The sequence below is a fragment of the Cyclopterus lumpus genome, chromosome 1 (assembly GCF_009769545.1).
Source record: "Cyclopterus lumpus isolate fCycLum1 chromosome 1, fCycLum1.pri, whole genome shotgun sequence".
In the NCBI taxonomy this organism is placed as follows: domain Eukaryota; kingdom Metazoa; phylum Chordata; class Actinopteri; order Perciformes; family Cyclopteridae; genus Cyclopterus; species Cyclopterus lumpus.
Window position 1 is genome coordinate 17099193 of NC_046966.1, and position 20656 is coordinate 17119848.

The window sequence follows — 20656 nt, forward strand, 5'->3', positions numbered from 1 at the left end:
CAAGTAAATGCCAAGATGCAAGTTGGCCCCTCAAAGACTTCACTTGGCTTAAGATCAAAAACGTTCACGTTAACGTTCCAATCCGGTTTTGACCAACGAAAATACTGGAAGAGTTAAACATTAAGAAGACAGGAGCAGGCCTCGTATGGACACTCAGCTTTGAAGGACTTGACTGGTGTTTGATTAACTAGAGCCGTCCACAAGATAAAACACAGCTTCGGTAGAAAGACATACATTTATTTTCTCTGCATTGTAAATCGACTATAGGTTAAATATCACCTCGTTATTAAATAGATCACACATAATTTCCTCAGAGGTCCGATTGGATTTTACAAATCCACTAAAACTTGGATTTAGTTTGATCGAATGCAGTCTTTGTTTTGACAAATGGTGTGGACAGGATTAAAGCAGAGTTTATAAATGAGTAATTCAAGCTAACCAGTTTCAGTAATTCACTTTATCATGATTGTCTGTGCACTTTCCTTGTCTGCTCCACTTTCTTTTTTGATCACTGGGCTATAAAGGCCAGTTGAACAGTTTGTTTTATCATCTGCTTGAAGTAATAAGGTGAAAACTAAATGGAAGGGTTTGCTTGTACACATTAGAGGGAATATATGCGCAAATAAAAGGCACATGTTTAGAATTACTTGACTGAATTCTGCCTTTTGAAGGCACGTTGAAACAGTCTCTCTTCACAGTCGGTTAGCTGCAGCGTTTATTCTCATATTGAAGAAACCGGGACCGTGATCTCCTTAAATTATGTGGTGTTTTCATTATTCTGCACAGTGGTGTACATTTTAATTCAGAGTCTGAGAGAAAGCTGCTGCATTCACTTCCATTTACTGATAGTGAAAAGGTAGTCCAGAGAAAAAGAGAATGCTGACGGTGGTTTGATTCAGACATCATTTACATTTTAAGTTTTAAATGTAAAGGCATTCAAAATGTGCTTTCCTCGAGGCAAGTTGGAATATGTGTGACTCCAGAACTCCACTGTGTGTTTTGTCTTGTGTTTTTTTTTTTTTTTTAGGAACATTTGCTTGTCAAAATGACCAGGCTCTGCCCTCTAACATCATGTCTATTTTTTCCTCTCAAAGACTAAACAATGCCCGAAACCTGTTTGTTTGGCTGTTTGTTTTTCAGCTCTCTTCGCCTTAACTCACAGAGTAGCCGGGATAAGATGCCAGCCCCAAGGTTAGCTCCACATGTTTCTTGAAATAATCGTGCTAGACATGAATTGCTGGGGGCACATCCTCTGAATCCTGGACTCACTCACTTATTTATAGAGTCAAGCCGTCCCCCCGCTGACCCCTCACACCCCGTGGTAGTGGCCATCTTCTTCCCTCTGGCCTCAGAGCTATGCAAACAGCTCCCACTCTGAGGACCTGTTTTCACCTGAAGCTGTGTCTTAACATGAATTATGCTGAAATTCTTTAGTGTTTTTAAGATTCAACCACCCCTCTAGTCGACCCCATTGAATACTAATGAAACCATTAAAGCATAATAATGGTTTTTTTAATGAATATGTCCGCAATATATCCATCTACATGGTGCTGGGGAAAAACTGAGCATTTTACTGCAGTTGGAGATTCTCTGCATCTCTAACTGCATACAAATCTCTCAGTTGGAGAATGTCAATGTCCTCATACTTCATCCCTTGGGTAAATGAAATATTCACCATTCACCTGGTCAATCGATGTGATTTTCACTGCATACAAATTAGATAGAACAAATTCAGACCCCAGACACAAGAGTGGCTGTCCTCGTATAGTATGTCATAATGATTGATTTGGTAATCAACTGAACACATTTGATAATTTATTGTCTCATTCATCAATCAACAATGCAAATTGTTCTTTTAACATTTTTGAATGTTCCACTTTTTTTGGTTTGAAAAGCATATAATTGCACCTTGATTACTTTTGTTTTTTTTAGTGTTATTCTGACAAATAAGCAATTTTAAAAGACAAATAATTGATTCATAAACAAGCAATCAACAAATCAAACAATAACGAAATAATGATTACAAGCAGCTTTCGGTAATTACTTAGTTGATTGCAAGATGATGCAAACTTGTGATTGATTAAGTAATGATTTTCTCATCTTCCTTTTGAAGTCATGCATTAAACTAGTATAAACATTCATACACAAATTCAGCATTAATTAAAACATAATGATTTCCCCTGTGTTTGCCATCAGGCGTCCATGAACAGCCAATAAATCAAAAGAACCAAGAGCAGCAGAAAGCTGTCCTGAGGAATGGCTGATGTAAACCAGAGTGAAAGTGTGTCATCACTTGGCTTGTTTTGATGGTGTTCAAGGAACGAGGGTCATACATGCTATGTTTGGCCGTCCAGCTGCCTCAACCATTTTAGTCGTCCTCTGCTATGGTTAATGAACACTGGCCATTTCCCTGATCTCTCTAGCAGGCAAGAGGCTTAAAAATACCCTCAGAAGCAAAGCCTGTTGATGGTCGCCTCTGATCCTGCTAATCAAGTCTTCCCCCATGTAGGGAAATAACAAAAAGCCCTCCACTTGACTTCCCCTCCAACTATCGACATCACAAGCTTCATTAATTTCATCTGCTGGCCAGACCAAGGTCTAATAAACTCGTTTTCTTTTCCTCCAACAAATTGGGCCATTTTTAATTTGTACATTTTGAACATTGACTGCTCGCTGTGTTAACACCCTGGCTCTTGTCACAGGCTTCTCCAAGTGGGCTGACAATAGTTTATTTTTATTTGACTACAAAGCCAAATAAAGTGGAATGAGTCTGGAGATGTTATCGACTCCAGTTAAGGGATTCATCACATACCTTAGTGCTTTTGAATTCAGTTTGAACAATGTTACAGGCTGAAACCTGAGCAGCTAAAGATGTTCTTTCAGGAGAGAACTGCGGCCCCGCATGCTGAATGTGTACCAATGGACATTTCTGAGATTGTAACTTAATTCTGAAAGCATGCATTTCAAATATAGAGCGTATTATTCAGCCCTTTCTTTGTCAGTGCTGTAAGATCTCTCTAAATATGTGTTAAAGAAGCTTTAAGCTTATTTCTATTTTTTTCTAAAAAGCATTGAAAACAGGAAGCATTTAAAGACTCTCCACAAGGCTGCTTAAGAATATCCAACGCCTTCACAATAGCATCAAGTTATGCAGGATTCCTCCAAATCAATGTGCACAAGACTGTACATCATGTAAATGTGGTTCTGGCAAATTGTCCAGCAAAAAGGCTTAACTTACCTTGAAGACAAAGGACAGTTTCAACTGTCTTATCGGATTCTAAACTATAATGTTGACCCTCTGATATGATTACAAATAGGTTATAACCTAAACTGGAGTTTCTTTATCATTTTCTCACTGGTATCCCTTGCACTTTGTTTTGCTGAAAAGGTCTGAACGTTCACTAACCTGTTCATTAAATCTGTGAAGTGTTTGAGAGGATCGTAAAACCACAACTACTCTGTAGTCCGAAGACACTTTATTTCTACTTTCAATCTTGTCTAAGGCGGCACATACCAGATTCACCATTACTGTTTTTATACTGTATTTATACTGTATTTCACATAGCACCAGACATATGATATTTGCGGATAAGAGGTCGCCGGTGTTTAAGGCTTTAAAACTACACCAGCACACCTTTCAAGATACACAACAACTAGTTGGTGTGATAAGATTTCTCATCTAAAATCTCTCTACACACACACACACACACACACACACACACACACACACTCTCTCTCTGACTCGCTTCCTCTTCCACCACAGTGATGATTAAGTCCTCTGATTGCACTGTATTATGACAGAATTAATTAAGCTTTTAATGAAAATGAAGAACACTTGGCGGAAACCCCTTGTATCAGACATGCTTAGCAGCAAGCTGCAGTAAACACAGTCAGATAAGCAGAGTGAGCCTACAGCGCACAGAACACAGAGTCAGTGAAGCCGTGCATCTCCCCCAACAACCACATTTCCGTACACTCTCAAAATACCACTGCCTGCACACTACGTACGATCTGCAGGGCAGCTCTTTGGCATTAATTATAATCTACTATTTTGGTGCTCTAATTGTTTTAGCTTCAGTCTAAGGGGGAAATATTATTTGCCTAGGAAATCCTTGTTGGCTGGGTGCCAGTAAAAATATCAGTGCTGTATTTTTCAAACCAGGAAAATTACTTTTCAAACTTTGTTTGGTGTTAAAAGGTCAAATTTCTCATTTATCTCACATAGTGTGTGAAATAATATAATATCAGTAAGGACGATAACACTTTTCCAGCTCCGTTCAATGCGAACATTATGTGGGTAGCTGAGAATGGCCGCTCTATTACCATTAGTCAATGATAATAACATTGTCACACAAGGAGAAAGAAACAGCCACATTTCCTGCTATGAATGAAGCATCATTCTGTGTTATCGCTGTAATGTGAAGTAAACAAATAATTTACAGCCAAAGTCAACGAGCAGTCGAATTAAACGCTTTGTCATCCTGATCTGGAACAAGTCGTCTGCCAGGACGCTGCACTGATCTGTCTCTACCTCTTTGAATCCCCCCTGAACAGCTGTATGCCAGTCTGGCTGTAAGCACGGAGACTGCGTGGGACCCAATAAGTGCAAGTGCCACCCTGGCTTCACCGGCAAGACCTGCAATCAAGGTGAGATCTCGCTCGTAACTTGTAGACTCTACCAAAACTATCTCACTTTTCACTTGCATGTGACTTTTTACATCATATTGAGACGTACACCGAAATAAATGTGGCAGAGTTATAATATTAGGACACCTTGCTGACCACCCATGCTGACATGTTTCACATGAACACTAAGTGATGGAGAATTGCTGCCCTCAGCGATGGCAGGGTAATCATTGTTTAATGTTTACACATCTCCACCGCACAACACCAGCATATTAAAGTTGACACTCTTGGAGAGCGTGAGCTGGTTTGCCATCAGCCTATAGTAGTAAGATGCTTTAACCAAAAGGAGAGAGAGAGAGAGAGAGAGAGAGAGAGAGAGAGAGAGAGAGAGAGAGAGAGAGAGAGAGAGAGAGAGAGAGAGAGAGAGAGAGAGAGAGAGAGAGAGAGAGAGAGAGAGAGAGAGAGAGAGAGAGAGAGAGAGAGAGAGAGAACAAACAATGATTCAGCTCAAATGCAAAGGAATGGTCAGGCCATATTAAATAATCCTCTCTTGTGAAGATAACATCTCAATTACTGACCTGAGATAACTCGGCTCGGCGGAGTGGAACCGACGTTATCGAAAGATGTCAAATTTGTTTTTGTGTGTGTTTTTGTGCAATTTCACCATTGAGAGATTGGACATGTTGAAAAGTGTTAAAGCGTCCCGGCAGCTTGAAAATACGTGTGGAATTCACGCCCTAAGACAGGAATAGGATAGTGTGTAATTAAAAACAAGGGTTGAGGTAGTCGTGGGTGAGGAGGGAGGTGTGGAGGTGTTAAAATCCTTTCCGGAATGTTCCAAATGACTCATCCTGCTTTTAGGGGGCTATAGGTGGCTCCTGTCTGCCCGGCCAGGCGGCTGTACTTTGTCTTAATCTGCAACAAAGGGGAGAGGGAAAAAAAGGCGTCCTATATCCAACTACAATATACTTTGTTTCCAATCATCATCAGACTTATCTGACAAATGTGATTCCAAGGCCTTTCAAGATGAAACTGTACTTTCAAGTGTCCATCGAAGCCCCTTTTATCCAATAAGCTCTCGACGTTTTACAGAGCTTTCTGTTTTACTCAGCTTTGAGTGGCAGACATGCCCTTTCAGCCTATTTAGGTGGAGATAACCTTGGATTCTGTTTTGATCTGGCAGATGCTATGCAAACCGATTTAATTATTGTCAAACCATAGATTAGATTTTCTCATTTAAATGCAGCCTCCATTAAATATTGATTTGAGATTTACAATTGATGTCTCATTTGGCCAATGTTTTGAAGCATTCTAATATCCTACGTCAATTATCTTGAGTCAACTGGACGAGTGAAATAAGTTGCTGAGTGCTGCTTTCCTGACCTCAACGCTGCTAAAGGTCAAGTAGTCACAGTGATAGACTGTAAAATACCATACAGCAATTTAAGCCAAGCTCACATTACATGACTTTCAAAGTCATGTCTCCAAATTACACTTTTTAATGAAAACACAGAGGGGTGTGAGAGAGGAGTGATGTGAGGTGCGAGAGGTGGCAAGATAAATGATGTGATACCATGAGTCATGCTTGTTGTTGTCGGCAGCACGCGCGTTCACATAACAGCCTGATTCCACACGTTTGTTATTTTTATTATTTCCTCTCGGTGCAACTTTGGTCTGTGTTGCAAATACAACACATACAGGAACATTCCTATTGTTATAGGCGACCCCATCCCAAGGTTTCCTCTCAACATATGTCTTGCAATCTCATTGGCTCTAACTTCCCGTTTTAAATTATTAATTAAAACAATATGGACCATGTTGGTATCCAACTCAGTACCTCCCCCATGTTAAGCAAATAATGTAAGTTCAATTAAAAATGTTTAAAAACAACAAAGAGAAGAGAAGATGCTTAATGATTGATAAGTGGAATCACGCAATACAATCCTGTAAGGTCGACTTATGTGCAGAGAGATATTTTGGACCCTTTGCTCTAAGTGGGAGACGTGGACAGAGATGTGACCCCGGAAGCGATCTGATTAACAAAAGAGTTAAACACCCGAGGAGCACCGGCTGTATCGAGCAAAAACAAACCACAGAGGACGCAAAGCCAAGCAGATACTGTATTGATTTCTCCGCTCTCAGAATCAAAGCCATATTTTCCTGTCAACCTTTTATGAGCTGGTATTCTCATGAGAAATGTATTCTCCAAGGACTGTATGTCTGTTTTTAGTGCCAGCTCTTTTCACCTGCCAAAGGATTTCACCACAGTGGTTATTTCACTTTCATTGTTTTTCTTCTCAACACCTGAATGGGTGTCATTTGAAAGAATTTGATGACGTTCATCATTAACTTTAACAGGCACTCAACTGTCAAGAATAATAAGCAGTATTTAGTGAATCCCTATCTTTTAAGATAGAGCTTCACCTTTGGTGCTGATGAGAATTGGATCTGTCATACAGCATGGTGAGGACAGAGGAATGAGCTCTCGCTGCACAAATAAACTCATTATAGGGATAATCTGTTTAACTATTTGGCAGAACACACCAATGCTGATCCAATCATTTTAATAAGATGATTATTCCCGTGCAGGTGGATTTAATTAAGTGTAGTTGACCTGATGCTAAGACGCTATAAAAAGATTTTGCTGGAGGATTGGCTTCCGAAAGCAATACAGCTCTAGTGCCTCCAGATGCTGCTTTCTTCTTTTTCCCCTTTTTCTGTCAGCCAACTATATAATGAATCACATTTCAAGTTTGATAGTCTTGAGCTATGGTTGAAGTCAGTGTGCAATTTGTTCCTATACCTGTTTTTAGAATACTAGCTTGGCCTCTGGTGTTGCTGCCTGCAGCTTTCTGGATAACCGCTCATCCAAAATACTTCATATTCACTGCACTTCCTTGGGTCCTGAGCAATACACCTGTCATAGACCAAGTTGCATGCCCCAGCAATGCTAGAGTATACCCGTCATGTGGGTGCCAAAGCATTTCATGTCTTTAATTAAGCCCCATTCATTATGTACGGATAAGCCTCATAATTCTACATTCATCGAGCAGATGAACAGTTGTCGAGACAATTACTGATTAATATGTCCTGTAGCTTTCTGTCTCTCCGGTCTCTGTTTTTGAGTGTACTGTAGCGAGTGACAGAATGCTGTTCAGTAAGGTAACAGTTAATATTGTAGCGAGCCACGGAGAACGTGTCGATCAGTTGGACGGTTGTGGAGAAAATCAAAGGACAGACATATATTCATACGGGTAGAGACTTCTCCCATTTTAGGTAGATTACCTATATCTGGACTTTTCACTCCTGGATCTTGGTGAAGGCACATTGACGTCTCCAAGTCTAGGTGTAGAAACAGATGCCGCTCTGTCACTGCTTTTCTTTCTGGCTGTCTGCTGTTAACAATCAAACAGCTGCAAGTAATAAGTATTGCATGCACATCATTATCGTGTGTATTTTCCATCAATTATCAACTATAATAACCCCAAATTGTATTTATTTTATCTATGTTCTTTTTCATAACAAGGTAATTAAATGGGTATGAACTAATATTCTACTTTAACTAACCTCTACGAGCAGGAAGTAGGAACTGAAATGAAAAATGCATAGAAATGATCTCCTGCTAACCCCCCCGGTTGACTGGTGTTTGTAATGTTGCACAAAATGTCCCATTTTCACTGTAAAGATCGTTAAGCAAGTCAGTTATTACAAGGGTTGAAACAAATGTACATGGAGAGGCAATGTTTCCAGTATAACACACTGTATGTTCTGGCAGTATTTCCTCATACCAAGGGCTGTCTTGCAGTACTGGTATGATTATTATTACTGAACCAATGAAAAGGCATGCCGAAGGGCAGGAAGGTGTCGCGTGGATAAAGACAGGAAAGGCATATCTTAAAGCCGCATTAAGATCTCAGCACCTTGCTCGATTGTGTTGAGTGAACGTTGCCATCAGATCAATGATGTCATCACCTTCCCGCAGATTTTCTTTTCATCATGGAGCAAAATGTTCATTCAATGAACAGTGCTCAAGAGATGTTGAGCACTGATTATATTGTATTATATATATATACCTCGCGATGCACTTTTTTGGCATTTATTGAGTCTCACGGGTGTCGGTTTCAGATCGCATCAGATAACCATGCAGAGTTTGTCTCCGGGGCAGATTTGTGGCATTATGCCGTGGCCTCATGTTTCAATAAAGCTGCTCTGTTTTACAATTCATGGAATATTGTTCAAGTTTAGCCCTTGTCCAAACAATTTAAAGGTGTATTATCAAGCAAAAACATTTAAATGTGTGTTGGCGATATTCAAAACACCCTTCATTGTAATGTGGTCCAGCACAGTGCCAACTATGCAAGTTTATTGTATTTTATTTCCTTCGATTTTATAGGTTTACTTAATAAACTTGTAATTTCCTTTGAGGATGTTTCAGGCCCAAATGTGTTTTTTTTTCAATCAGATCTGGTCATTTAAAATGTAAATTAACTCATCAAGCTGACTTTTCACTCAGTTCCTTCTGATAAATGTGTCATGTTTCACCAAGCAGGACTCTGATTTAATGAAATCACATGTTTTAACAATTGCATGGTCACACCTATGTCCGATATATGTCACTTCAAACAGGAATGTGAACAGAAAGATTGGATCTGTGGTAAAAATAAATCTGAATTGAGCATTAAATCCTGTAATTTGAATAAAACCAAAAGACATTGAAGGGAATATGCCCCTCATTTTCTTTTGTATTCACCTGCCTGCCTACAAGAAGAAAGGCAAGCTCTTATTGGACAATGCTGCACTGGTTATTATTGTTCTTAGGGACTAAAAAGTCTGACACCAATAATCATCCATAGTGCCTATATGCAGCTAAGTTCTGCGGTAAGTGTTTCTTTCTTGGGAAGAGTTGGCAGGTATGCAGTAGGCTTGCATAACCTTGCAGCTTAAGTTACCGCATCCCTCAATAGGGCTTGAATGATTTGAAGCGCGCAAAACAGTCAGAGGTAGCTGTATTATCTTCCTGTCACTCCTCCACTGACTGCCGGAGGAAAGGTTACTGGATGGATTGATAGATAGGCCGAGAGGGGAGGCTCTGAAATTCTCGAGGCTCAAGTGTTTTTAGTCAAGCAGTGATAACTGGTAAGTCTTGTCTACCTTTTGAACCTTCAAATTACAAATGGAGAAGGGATCCTCTGAGTCAGCGAGATACTGTAATTCTCTCAGATCCTATTTCACCCACTTTACAGAGAAGGAATGCGGAAGAGAAAAGAGTGCAGGAGGAGATTGGATTTTTTTTTAAAACACCGCCACTGTTTCTCCCATGTTCCCGACAATGTTTCTGACACTTCGGTCACATCCAGTTCCCACAAGTGTAATCCTCTTTGCTACATAATGTTCCTCTTTACTTTCCAGGAATGTGGTGTGGTCAGAGGTGTTCTAATCCATTGGGTGGTGCTTTTCGTTCTCACTACATCTCCTGTCTCTCTCTGTGTCTCTCTGCTGTCCTTCTTACTCTTTCTCCACCCTTTACGACTTTATCTTCAATCAAACCCCCGATCCCACCCACTCCCCCATCCCCTCTAACCCATTTCCTTTTGTCTAAAGAAGAAGAGCCGGACTATTTAACCCCACCAGTGTGGGCCAGTCACCTTCCTATCTTTCTTCCTGTGGACCATCAGCCAGCGAGAGTAGTAATGGAGGGTGAGATTTGTCGATCGACCTCTCCTCCCAGCACCGTCTCCTCTTCTTACCCATCTCAGCAACATGCATGGTGCTGCACTCTGCGAACTGCGGAGGAGTGAATGTCACTCTGAACAGCTTTCTGTCCTCCCCTGTCCTCCCCCTAGCAGAAGAGACACCACCCAAGAGCAGTTTTGCTGTAAAATGCCAGCATGAATGCCAAGCATGTCACAGTCTTCACGACTCGACTTCTGCCTCTCTTTCTTTCACTCTTTACCCGAAGAAATAGTTTCTCGAAGAAAAAAAAAAAGAAAAGAGCCATTATAATTTTACATTATTGCTTTTTCTCTTTCATTTTCTTTTCCTCTGTACCGGAAACAAAGAGCTCCTCCTTCCCTTTTTAAAACCATCATCGACATGGACACAGCACTCATGAGTCCTCGATCGCTGCAAGAAAAAGACATTGAATTCAAACCCTTGTTATCTTCTTTAGAGTCAAACATAACCCCAAGAAAAAGCATTTTGCTAATCTCTCTGTCAGTGATCGAGGCATGTCGGGAATGTAGCACAGCATATATCAGTGGAGCTGACTCAATAAATGCCTCCACTTTGCATCACTTCAGATATGTTTCAGCGGTTAATTTACTGTACAATGAACATCCGTTCATTGTACACTAAATGAGGGGCTCTCCACCTCGGATATCGTGGTCATGTCTGTTTGTTATCTCTCTGTTTCCCTTGTGTCCTCTCTTCGTCTTGTCTGTTTCTTCCCACACGGAGGAGGAGGCCCTGGCTATGTCTGGCATGTGCTGAATGCTCACGGAGATGCCTCTGTCTCAGAATGTGACTATTTCAATAATCCCTCATTAACATTTTCAAGCAATTTTTCAGTGCAACGTGCAAGTGGAGGCCTCTGTCTCTGCCACGCTGCCAATGGACAGTGTTGCTATGGTTCTCCATAATCATAGTAACGACAATTGTTTACTGTGAAAACCGGGGAGGAAAACTGGGTTGACACCACTAATTAAAAAAAAGTGAAGTGTATGTGTTTGTTTGTTGTGGACATTATCTCTGTCGGAGAAGGACTCACTTGTAGGGTTTGGATTTTGGCTGTGAAAACGCACTGAGCTACGGGTGCTGTCTGAGAAGGACAGGATAAATCATTTTGACTTACCGGTATTTTGTTTTGATAAAGAATTAAGAAGCATCAATATCAGTTAAGAGAGAAAGTCAATTTTTCATCAGGCTTTAAAAAACACAGTGGCTTCCATATTAATGGAGCAGTAGCACAAACACAGTGCCTGTGCATCAGACAACAAGAACTGTTTTGTGCTCGCAGTGTTAACTTTGAAATGACATTGCAACTGCATTTCTTGTACAATGTCAAGCACAAATGCAAACAGAAAATCTGGCCTGATATATTATTATCTACTATTTTTAGATCTATTGATACATTTAGACCATACTATTAAACGCTATCTTTAATTTAAAAAACACATTTAGCCTACTTGTCTCACATGTCCACATTTATTAGAATGAAACTAGTGTAACACTTATAAATGTATTCTCCTTCTTATATTCAATGAAAGTAGCCCTATAAATGTGTCACTATACCGGCCCTCATGTAACAACTGCATTCACAATCTGACCCCTATACCTCCAGAGGAATTCATAGTCATGGAAAATAACATAAAGCCGGGTGGCATTTGGTAGGATTCAGCAAGCAGACAGTCAGTCCAGATTCCAGCTGCGCCCATAGAATCAGCCAACATGGCTTTAGTAGACCAGAAGATTCCATTAATAGAAGGTGTGGTTTGATCTACAAACTGGGCATCTGCTACATCATTCATCCAAATTAATCTCTGGTATCTGATAAATGGAGAAGCTTTGCAGCATTCAAAGAATGCACCCTGCACATGTCCACGGGGCTAAACACGGCGCCATGTACAGTGCAGTTGGCCAAGATGAAAAGGACCCCTCATGTGCTGTGCAGCGGCACACAATCTATTTGTGTTGATTCTACCGTGTCCCAGAAACGGGATGATATTTATAGTTCAAGTTATTTATATATATTTTTTAAGCCTGTGTTATCATTCCAGTGTGATGGATTCTTGTGTAGGTACAAGCTGGATTCCCTTTTAGGCCTATTGCTCCCAATGGACCCCACATACACTGTTTTAGTAATATAAGGAAGACATATATACAATATTCACTTTAATCAATACTTGTTGTCTTTGTCAACATCCAAAGTATTTAAACCGTATTCACCTCATAAGAAATTACTCAGGGAAAAGCATTGGACCAAAGCCAAGAGTGGACTTAAAAGATTTCAGTTATTCATAATCTCAGCCTCATTTTATTTTCAAATAATATTTTAGACTTTTAAATGAAAGGAAGTAGAACTGACACAGCTACAGGATGATTTTGTCTGATATCTGAACAACATCAAAACAAGGCTTATTTGTTAATCCTTACAGGTTTTAAAAGTAAAGTTTTACCCTCAGAGCCACTTATTGTGATTCAACGACAAATACCAAACAATTACTAATATATCCTATCAAAGTAGAAGTACTTTTCCCAAATATTTGTAATACATTTTGGAACCTTGCCCCTTCTCTTCACAGTGATGTTCTTCAAGAGTACTGACAATATTTTCTTTATGAAAATACTTAATCTTGACTACTGCTTTAGGGGGAAAATAGGTTTGAAGAAAACTGAAATTAAAAATCTTCTTCTCCGTGTCAAAACAGTATAACTCCAGGCCATATTCTGCCTCTTAGAGTATGAGCGCAGAGAGAATCAAGAATGCACATAAATGCGTTACAGTATTTAATGTACTTAAATAGAACAAATATACAACAAATATTTTCAATTACAACTAATAAGTCGTGAACATGCAGGAAAGAGAACATGTGACTGTGAAACGACTTCTGTCCTTACCTGAATTACCTCAGTGCTCCATTAATAATGTGTCCCAGTATGTGCACATGGGAAACGTTTACCTTCAGGGCTTTCTGCCAGACAGAGTTTGTTTGAACCCAAACCACTTTTTATAAACCCAATCAAGTAGGTTTGTTGCCTAAACCTAAGGAGATTTCTGGCAGAAAGGAAACCTCTCCCATGTGCCCAGTACCCCACCGTGCACAACACCAGGTATCTGGATCCAGGACACTGAGGTGGGACATTAATTACAAGATTTAATTAATTGTGCCTGGGTGTAAAACTGTCTGCTGGGAGGGGAAATCAACAGAGCTATTCAACTATTTTTGGTAGTTTATTCTACAGTTGGAAGGCGTTGCTATAAAAGCAAGATTAAATCAAAGCACATTTTTTAATCCAGGCTCAATGGACTTCAGTTATTAACAGTAGTGATGGCTCGGTTCCATTCAGGTACGTCAGTGAGCCAGCATGCCCAATACCAAGGCCCTGTATATAATACCAAGGCCTTGTATATAATACCAAGGTCTTATGTATGGACTGGCGGCCTGTCCAGGGTGTCCCCTGCTTCGCCCTATGTCAGCTGGGATAGGCTCCAGCGACCCTAATGAGGATAAGCGGTATTGAAAATGGATGGATGGATGGATGTATATAATACCAAGGCCCTGTATCTAGCACAACTAAATGGAATGAGAACATCCTTAATGTTATTAGTTACCCCTGTGCGTTTAATACTATGACATGTCAACAATATCTGCCATAGAGAGCCATCGTCAGCCATATTGGTTGGTTTGCTACAATTTGGATGTTGTGAATCTTACTTAACTTATTTACATGCTTTAAAATGAGTGTTCAGCGGCGTCTACAGTATGAATTAAAAATGTTTACTTCTTTAACATTGCAGGAGGTAATCAGGTGTAACTAATAACATTAATGTTTTCTCTATTACATTTAGGAGCATCAGTAAGTCATCCAAGGCAACATGCACCACACCAGGGCCCTGGAACTGACGTACCAAAGTGGAATGAAGACATGATTAATGTTATTAGTTGTACCTGTGTGTTCCCTGCTATGGAGTGACAACATGTCTGCCATCATATAGGACTAAAGAGATATCGCGCTGTTGGTTGACTGGTCTGCTGCATTTGTAATGTTACGAATGTCACCTAGCTTTAGTTACAGTCCTAAAAATATGCTTCCAGTGGAATCTACAGTAGGTAGAAATTAATATATTTATTTAATTTATCCAGCATCAACCCTTCAGAATGAGGACACTTTGACTGGTCGTAGCAGAATGTACACAGGTGTATCTAATAACATTAATGGTGTCTCTGTTCCATTTAGGAGTATCAGTAAGTCATTCCTGTGAGGGAACATACACAACACCAGGGCCCTGCGACTGAAATATATAAATGTTGTGCTGTATAATTACTTGAATTTGCATAAGCATTTGACAGGTGTTGAGCTCAGGGCATATTATTTTCTCCCAGGAGCCCTCCCTGCTCCCCAGAAAGACAGCATCATTCTATAATACAATTTTCACAGGCTGTTGTGAGTGAGATTTCTCTACTTTTATGCCTGCATAAAAATACTGGAATAATGTTTGGATGTTGCAGCGATAACCACATGAAGTTGTGGTGAGTCAGATGGTATAATAGCATCTTTTATCACTTGAAGGTAATGGGCAGGTTGACAGTTGACACTGGCTTCCTGTTAAATCATCAAAGAGGAGAGTTACAGGCCTGTCAGAACATGGCACTTCCTCGAAGACACCCCCACCTCTAACAAAACACACACACACATAAATGGATAGGTGAGGTTTGACATTGCTGACCTCTTAACCTTTGCCCTCTGACTAATTTCCCTTCTGTGTAGGAGGGTCTCTCTATCTCTTTCTTTCTCTGGCCACTCCACTTATGCTGTCTCTCTCTGTCTGCAGACCTGAATGAGTGCGGACTGAAACCAAGGCCCTGTAAACACAGGTGCATGAACACGTACGGGAGTTACAAGTGCTACTGCCTCAACGGCTACATGCTGATGCCTGACGGGACCTGTGGAAGTGAGTCGGTCCCTCACACACACACACACACACACACACACACACACACACACACACACACACACACACACACACACACACACACAAACACAATCACACGTCTCTGTATTTTCATGTCTGATCTATTTTCTCCCTCTTTTTTTTATAAGCTGCCTTTTGCTTTGTAGCTTGGATATGCTACTGTGACGCCTTTCTTCACTTCACTACAACTACTGACAGCAGCCTCACAGTCCTATGATAGACTGTTTTGATTAAAGCCCCACATTGATCTGCTTCATTATAGTACCTCCAAAGCCTAAATAACCTCTCTAAAGAACCCTAAGTAGAAAAATATGAACCCTTTAGACCCTCGCGTGAACGTGCATTTCTTATTGGTTGCCTTGAGGTATTCCACAGAATGGGAGTTAATGCCTGTACACGTCTTATTCCATTTTGTTTCCCTATTATAAACTATTTTCTCCTCCCCTTTCCTTTGGAGCATAGCGTGACTCCCGGTTGCCCTATTTTAATTAGTTATTTTTTATCAGAAGGAAATAACCCCCCCCCCCCTCCCCATTTAAAGTCTGAATTGTTAACCACTTGAGGCAATCTCAAGCTATTCCAGGTGTTGTGTGACTAAAGCATGATAGCGTTAAACATTTTGCTGCTCTTCTTTTCTTGCCTGCTACTGCTTTGATCAATAGATCACTGTAGCATTTAATCAGCCTGGCCGGCCTTAGTCATCAAACTGTACTTCAGGGTGCTTGCGGCAGCTGAAGTGGCACCGGCAGCATAGGCCTCACTTTTAATTTCCTTTTTAGGGTCCAACATTATTGAGAGAAACTGAAGGAAATCTGTTCCATGATATTATTATTTTGGAGGGTCTTGATCTGCCCTGAAACGGCTCCACAACAGAGGTGCTGCACTCACTGCACACGCTTTGATAGGGTTTAGATGGATTATGATTCTTTAGGTGTAGGGAAGGATGAAAGTGGGTGTGGGAGGGTTGTGTGCACACAGAGCCACTGCACAGCACAGGAATCTAATAATGGCAGAGTGTGCGCTGCTCTGTTGTCTGCACCTCAGGGTCTACTCGGCTAATATCAGGCCGTGGACTGGCTCTCACCAGCTGGCTGCAGGATAACGATAAAGTGTGAGTGTGAATGTGAAAAGGGAAGGAAGTGAGCGTATGCTCACCCACTTGGCACCATCACGTGTTCACATGTGCTGTGTTTCCATTGTGTCCATCAGATGCTCGCACTTGTGGCATGTCCAACTGCCAGTACGGCTGCGAGGTGCTGAAAGGAGAGGTCAGATGCCAGTGTCCGTCGCCGGGGTTAAAACTGGCTCCGGATGGAAGAACCTGTGGGGGTACGTCCTAGTTATTATATTTCTCCACAGGCCTGAAAGCTGAGCCTTGTGTTACCACCCCCTCCCATGAGCCACTTGTGTCAAGCATCACAAACACAAATGTTTAATTTTTTTATTAGCTGAGTGATAATCAAATGCAACTGTTTTGGCAGAGCAAGAAAGAAACTTGGCAGTGAAAAGACAATTTTAGAACTCAAACAAAACCTGACATTCATCCAACAATATTTACCAATATGTCTGTTTTGCTTTGATTAAGGACCACGGCAATTTAACAAGCCTTGTCAACCAAATGGTGACTTTATTCCATTTATACCTCCAGCTTTTACAGCAGAAATGTGATTAGGGGAAGCCCACTCCCCATCCTCCTCTTCCTTCTTTCATTATGTGGGTAACTAACAGAGGAAGAGGCAGTTAACCTGTTTCAGGTTCAAATACAGGCTGTTCCAGAGTGGACTGTTCCTGGTTGGCCGCCTTAACTGTGGGCTGACCTATGGCGGTGGGGGGGAGGAGGGTTCTAAAACAGGACCGACATCAATCATGACAAATTATGGAGGAGGGGAAGGAAAGATTGCCTGCAACAGGTGTTCCAACAGTTTAATGGAATGTTTCTGAATCCCTCGAGAAGAAGCTGTTTTATCGAGAGTGTCTCATCATATCTATGGAGGGGATTACTTTTAGTAACTAGAGCCTTGCATGGGAGAGTATGCATAGATGCATTGTACTCATTTTAATGGTGTGAAATGTGTCAATCTGCCCCTTTGTTCTATTTTTTTTAATTTAATCCTTGCAAGTTACTTAGATACATGTTTTACTGCAAAAACATACGTGAATTTTCAACAAAGATAGTTCTATTTGTGTCAAATCCTCCAGTACCAATTTACATATGACATCAGCATCAATCTAATAAACATGTTGTTGTATTAGTGGGGATCTAATAAAAGGAAATTAGCAGGAAAATAAATTAAACAGGAAATACATTTTGCAGCTGGTAGAAGCTAAGTCAAAAGTTTGATAATTTGATAAAAAGCACCTATTCTTTGTAAGTAGCAAAGAAATTAAAACTTTTAGCAGTTTGACAAAAGCATGCCAAGATGTTTAACTGGTTGAATGGATTAAAAAAAAAAAAACAGTGCAGCTTCTTTTTATGCATTAAAATGGATTAGGCCAAAACTCTTTTAAGAAGTCTGATGATCCACTAGAAGGAAGTATTGACTTGTTTTGCACTGTGACAGAAAACCGTCTGATTAATGACGAGGTGTATTGATGTGTATTGAAGTTACGTAGGAGATGGCTTCATATTTCAACACTGCCTCTCATAGAAAATACTTAATTTATCAGACGAGTTGTCAAGGAAAACCCAATTAAAAAGCCTAATGCAGGCTGATGTGTAACAATTAATAAGGGTTTAAATCGGATGCTTTAAGATCTGAAGCTTTGAAAGAAAAGTCGAAGCTGTCTTCAAAGCCAGATGTAACATTTATCAAAACAGGCATTTGTCAGCAGTATTACTATACATTTTGAAACAGTGACTATCTTGGTATGTGCATGTGTGTTATGTAAAACATGATAAGTCACCACTGCTCTATCAGTAGCTAAATAATTCAACTGCCATTAAGTGTCGAGCTGAGGAGAACCTCAACAGTAGCTGTTAAGGGATCGGAAAGCTCTGCCCACTTACTTCACTTGCTTGATTTCCCAGCTGGTCCAGGTGTCTCTGCGTAAAGGTCCTTTTACACAACAGTCCCTGTGGCACCACAGCACCTCAGCTGCATTATGCTGAAAATATACTAATGATCTTAAGACAAATGTGTGAGCGTCTCTGTGTCTAAATATTAATGCCCACATGCCTGCAAAGGTGATCAACGGAGACACTTAGAATAGGTCTTTAAATAATGAAACAAGGCATTGTGCATTGTATTCTTCTCACTGAACAGAATACATAATGTGCTTTGTTCATACATTATTTCTAACCAGGGAAGGTGGAAAAAAGTCATGTGAAAAAAGATGTTTGTTTAGTTTTTCGATTACATTTTTTTCAAGTTTTTCATTGCATTGTGTATTTTCTAATGCATTATACAGTATACTGTATACTGTATATGGCCAACCCTAAAAAGATTTTTAGGGGTAAATGATGAATAGATTATGTTTTAATTTAACCGGCATCTCTTTTCTTCTTGCAGATGTGGATGAGTGTGCAACAGGGATAGCCGTGTGTCCCCGGTTCAGGAAATGCATGAACACCTTTGGTAGCTACATCTGCAAGTGCCATGAAGGCTTTGACCTGCAATACATCAATGGGAAATACCAGTGCAGAGGTACCGTCCCAAGGTCTCCGCAGTGAGGCTTTCACAGATCAAACTTACAAAGGTCATAAATGTGCTGAGATGTCTTGACTTATAACCAATAATATAATCATTTTTAGTGATGCAGGTGCTGGTTTTACTCCAGGCACTAAGGGAGCAAACTGAAAATATATCGCACACACGCATAGTACTTATATAAAAAAGGTGACGTATACATTTAATCTGTACTGTACTTAAGTACAATTTTGACAGACTTTACTTCATTTACATATTTAAATTGTATGCTATTTTATACTTCCACTACAGAGTAAAATATTCTTTGTTTTACTCCACTACATTAATTTGACAGCTGTAGTTACTGATTACCTTGCAGATTAAGATTTGACATACAAAACATATGATCATTTTATTAAATAAAATGCATTATTATACCGTACATTAATAAACCCGGCAGTATTTATAGCTGTTTATAGCTTAGGATCAAATGTAAAAAAAAAAAAAAAAAAAATGAACAGTTCTTCCTAAACTGCTTTAAATACCTTGCAGCTCAAACTCTGATGATCATTTTTTCTCTGGCATTCATAGAAGGATCCCTTTTATTCATGTAAATGCGTTTTTTAAAATACTTATGATATAGATTTTGAGCCCTCCTTGAAGTGGATGTGAAGCAATTATCCTTTGACATGTTTCTGGTATGTTACGTTTTTTTTTTGTTGCTTGTACCCAGTAGCTTAATTTGAAGTTTTTTTTTACTATCTTTCAGATGTGGATGAGTGTTCTTTAGGTCAGAGCCACTGCAGCAACTTTGCCTCCTGCTACAACACGCCGGGCTCATACAAGTGCAAATGCAAAGACGGCTACAGGGGGATGGGCCACGATTGCAAACGTAAGAATTGGAAAACAAACCCTTGGCCCAAATGCTCACTTTTGCAAAGAGGACCGGGGCCTCACATATTTGTATTCCTTGCCTGTGTTTTTTAAAAAGCTAGGGAAGCAGGAATAGCCTTCTCTATGAAAGAGCCGGGACTAAAATTCCTTTCTTTGTTATTGTTGTCAGTCAACACTTAACTCACCCTGCTCCCTTATCACATGTGCCCCGAGTTAGCTTTGACTCCTTTTTTAATCAGCCAAAAAGATGTCAAAAATGTATCTTCCTTGTCTCACTTTGCTTGCTTACAAACAGTTAATTTGGTCTGTGCATCTGTAGTTTTTACAGCAGCTCAGTGGACAAGAAGGCATTTACTCTCCACAGTTATTTAATCATCTAACAGACACAACTAGTGTAACAGTCCATAAAGCAGAGAAGAGGCCTCCTGGCGTTGTGCGCTGCAAATATTTCACCCCGTTGTCTGCCCAAGGGGGATGTGAGCCACTAGTGCTCTAGGAGTCGAGTTGCAATATCCTATTTGTGTATCACATATCAAAGTCGCCTGCAACTTTAGAAGGCAATAACTGAGTTCAAACCTCTTGCTTTTGTCCATTCTCATTCCTCACTCATGAAACCCTTATTAAGCCCCCACCAGCACCCCATCGCACCAACCCCCAAGTCTCTGTCTCTGCTCCTGCATGAAGAATGTGTGGTGGAACAAAGAAAAAGGAGGTGTTAGGTTTATGACATCAGCGGAGCGAGGGTGATCTCCAGAGCACAGAAGCCTGTTTGAGTGCAGAGATCATTCCACACACACAGAACAGCTTTAGCATGATG

General features: G+C 40.3%; 1 protein-coding gene across 2 annotated transcripts in view; it reads left to right on the forward strand.

Moving 5' to 3' along the window:
- Window positions 1–20656, forward strand: part of npnta (nephronectin a) — a 42147-nt gene that overhangs the window by 12888 nt on the left and 8603 nt on the right. The window contains exons 3-8 of one of the 2 annotated variants that reach the window (XM_034546153.1): window positions 1141–1191; window positions 4555–4647; window positions 15179–15298; window positions 16529–16648; window positions 18829–18963; window positions 19715–19837. In XM_034546153.1, coding sequence (XP_034402044.1) covers window positions 1141–1191; window positions 4555–4647; window positions 15179–15298; window positions 16529–16648; window positions 18829–18963; window positions 19715–19837 — 642 coding nt within the window. The remainder of the gene's footprint in view (window positions 1–1140; window positions 1192–4554; window positions 4648–15178; window positions 15299–16528; window positions 16649–18828; window positions 18964–19714; window positions 19838–20656) is intronic. The other variant, XM_034546155.1, reaches the window with a different exon arrangement.